The sequence below is a fragment of the Phacochoerus africanus genome, chromosome 7, assembly GCF_016906955.1.
Source record: "Phacochoerus africanus isolate WHEZ1 chromosome 7, ROS_Pafr_v1, whole genome shotgun sequence".
Classification (NCBI taxonomy): Eukaryota; Metazoa; Chordata; class Mammalia; order Artiodactyla; family Suidae; genus Phacochoerus; species Phacochoerus africanus.
The window spans coordinates 21,581,332-21,584,681 of NC_062550.1; the positions used below are offsets into that span (position 1 = coordinate 21,581,332).

General features: G+C 61.1%; 1 protein-coding gene across 1 annotated transcript; it reads left to right on the forward strand.

Annotated features, from left to right (window-relative positions):
- The first annotated feature begins 96 nt into the window (after nt 1–96).
- HOXC11 (homeobox C11) lies at nt 97–3,350 on the forward strand. The gene is made up of 2 exons (XM_047788444.1): nt 97–865; nt 2,101–3,350. The coding sequence occupies exons 1-2, from the start codon at nt 184–186 to the stop codon at nt 2,331–2,333; spliced, it is 915 nt and encodes a 304-aa protein (XP_047644400.1). The 5' UTR covers nt 97–183; the 3' UTR covers nt 2,334–3,350.

Below are 3,350 nucleotides of genomic sequence, written 5' to 3' on the forward strand. Positions count from 1 at the left end.
AAGAGAGAACCCCTCCTACGCCTGCGAAGTGCTCCGAACTGATATATGACAATATCTACTTTGGATCACGTGCTCGGGGAGAGAGACTAAGACGGATAACGCGTCATCTCGCCTTCCCAAATTTTCCCCCCTCGCTAGACAGGGTCCAAAACCTCCATCTGGAGCCGGCAGGAGAAGAGAACGATGTTTAACTCGGTCAACCTGGGCAACTTCTGCTCGCCGTCGCGCAAGGAGAGGGGCGCTGATTTCGGCGAGCGAGGGAGCTGCGCCTCCAACCTCTATCTGCCCAGTTGCACTTACTACGTGCCCGAGTTCTCCACGGTCTCCTCCTTCCTGCCCCAGGCCCCCTCTCGTCAGATCTCCTATCCCTACCCGGCCCAAGTGCCCCCGGTCCGGGAGGTCTCCTACGGCCTGGAGCCCTCCGGCAAGTGGCACCACCGGAACAGCTACTCCTCCTGCTATGCGGCGGCCGACGAGCTCATGCACCGGGAGTGCCTGCCTCCTTCCACCGTCACCGAGATCCTCATGAAAAACGAAGGCTCCTACGGCGGCCACCACCACCCCAGCGCCCCGCACGCCGCCCCGGCCGGCTTCTACTCCTCGGTCAACAAGAACAGCGTCCTGCCTCAAGCCTTCGACCGTTTCTTCGACAACGCCTACTGCGGCGGCGGAGACGCGCCGGCCGAGCCCGCCTGCCCGGGCAAGGGGGAGGCCAAGGGGGAGCCCGAGGCGCCCCCGGCCTCGGGACTGGCGGCCCGGGCTGAGGCAGGGGCCGAGGCCGAGGCCGAGGAGGAAAACACGAATCCCAGCTCGTCCGGTTCAGCCCACTCAGCGGCCAAGGAGCCGGCCAAGGGAGCCGCCCCCAGTAGGTAGCAGCGGCCGGGAAACAGGCGGGCAGGAGGGAGGGAGCCAGGGAGGGAGGGCGAGGGTAGGGGGGAGGCGAGGGGAGCGGGGACGGCCTCGTGTTTTGGGTCAGTCCGATTTTATGTGGAGTTTTATAAGCATTCAAAGGATTTTATTATAACCTACAAAGCCCTCTCTCCCAACGACTCGACTTTTTACGATGGAGAAGGGGTGGGGAGGGAGGGAAAAGGGCTCTTTGGAAAAGCCGGGTGAACCCCCTCCCCGTTATCTCCCTCGGTCTGTGAAATTTTTAAAAGCGCCACCATCGCGGGCGATATTAACTTTGATCGTGAACTTAGAGGAGCATTTAAGGAAGGATGGGGAGCCGGGCCGCCGGGGGTGGGAGGGAGGGGAGGGGTGGAGGGGGAGAAGGGGGAGGGCAAGGGAAAGACAGGGAGAAACTCCGCGAGGGGGAGTGGTGGGGGAGAGAGGCAATGGAGCAGAACCTGAGGCCGGGGAGGCCAGCCGGGGCTGCTCTGCTTCTTTTAAAAACTATTTTTGAAATGTTCAAACTCTGCGTGCGCGGGTCCCTGAGCAGAACCCGGAGCAACCCGGGGGTCAGCGGCGACAGGGGGTGGGGGCGAGGCGGCTCAGGGCTCCACTCTGCTCTCTGCTCCGGGCCTGGGGCTCAGCGTTTCGCTGGGGCCCGCGGCCTCGGCGCTGGCCTGGCCGGGCCGCGGGATAGGCGCGACCAGCCGGGCGTCCCGGGGCGCCAGGGCCCCCGGAAGCGGCTCTCGGGTGTCTTTGGTGCCTGCTCGCTCGCTTCCTTCCCGCCTCCCCACGAGTGTCCCTCGGTCTCACTTCTTTGCGCCTGTTCTCCGCGGTTCCCCCCGGATTTCTGCGGGAACGGGGGTGGGTTTTCAGAGCCCCCTAGGAGGGCAGCGCAGGACAGGGCCCAGGAGCGCGCCTGGGTGCGGGGAGGGAGGGGGTCACGGGGACGCCCTTGGCCCCGGCTGGCTTCCATCTCCCCCAGACTCCGTCCGCCTCGGCTAGCCCTGGCGAGGGGAGGGGGGGTCGCGGCTGGGCCCCCGCTCTGCCGCGTCCCCCCCGGGAGGAGAGCCGGCCGGCCTGGCGGGAGGGCTGCCCGGCGGTGGGGCTGGGAGAGGGGCCGCCGAGCGCTCCGCGGGCTGGGGTCGCCCGGGTCTCACGTGTCTCTCTCCCCCTCTCCTCGCACTTGCCCCCTCCCCTCCCCTCCAGACGCCCCCCGCACCCGCAAGAAGCGCTGCCCTTATTCGAAATTCCAGATCCGGGAACTGGAGCGAGAGTTTTTCTTCAACGTGTATATCAACAAAGAGAAGCGGCTGCAGCTGTCCCGGATGCTGAATCTGACGGACCGACAAGTGAAAATTTGGTTTCAGAACAGAAGGATGAAAGAAAAAAAACTAAGCAGAGACCGGCTGCAGTATTTCTCGGGAAATCCTCTGCTGTAACCGCAGACCGGGCCCTTTCGGGGAGGGGGGAGGGAAGGGGGAGATTATTTTATTTTATTTTAAGTTTTTATTTTCTAACTCGCCTCCTTTCCGCGGGTGGAAAACTGGACTGTGGCCAGGGCTGGCCCCCACTGCCGTTTGCCCGCACTTCTTTCTGGAACCTCCTTCACCTTGGTCTGACTCCATGTGGGACAGGGACCGGGCCTGGAAAGGGGGGTGAAGGAAAGTGTCTGACCCACGGCGAGTGGACACCGTTGGCGCCGAGGCCAAGACTCTTTATTTAAAAGAAAACACACCTCGCGACAACGTCTTGCTGCTCGGATTGGGCGGGGGAGGGGCGAGAGTAGTGGCCGCCAGAAGCGAACAATCCTTGAACTAAAAGCCTTGCCCAAGTGGGAAGATCTGCTAGGACACCGCGTCTTCCAGGGGAGAAGGCCCGGGGCTCCCCGCCCCTATCCCACCTCGCCCCACTGCTAGGGGGCAGCTAAATGTGATCCCGCCTTGCTGTGAAATTTCTGTTCCTTTGACCTGGTGTTAGGTGTGCCACGTCCATGTCCTACCTCCGTCTGCGCCCAGGCCCCGCCCGAGCCTAAAGTTGTTCTCCCCTTGAGCGTGTAGAGCCCTCCTTTGAAATGTCTTAACTGGTGCATTGAGGTTTCCTAACCTTTTTCCAAGCCGTGCCCCACTCCATGAATTTATAGCTATAGTCTATGCATTTGTTACCACTTTTGTTAAGGCAGAAAAAAAAAAAAGGTTGGGATGGAAGAGGCAGTAGGGAGATGGGATTGGACACCTCTTCCATGCTGGGGCCTGAATTTTTGTAAATAAATTTCACAAGCATTTCTTTCTACCCGGAGGGGATGTGGGGTGGACTCGCCTGGAATGAGATTCGAATCACCCGTCTCCATGTGCGTGAGTGCGTGTGTACGTGTGCAATCCCCACCGTGCTCTCGTCCCAGAGGGATTGCTGTGAATTTTTTTTTTTTGTGGCAAATAAAGATATTTCATTCTGTTCAA

Excerpts from the sequence above, each read along its gene's own strand:
- HOXC11 (XM_047788444.1), top strand. The coding sequence starts at position 184 with ATGTTTAACTCGGTCAACCTGGGCAACTTCTGCTCGCCGTCGCGCAAG. Across the intron at positions 866-2,100 it reads GGCCAAGGGAGCCGCCCCCA|ACGCCCCCCGCACCCGCAAG; the intron begins GTAGGTAGCAGC and ends CCTCCCCTCCAG.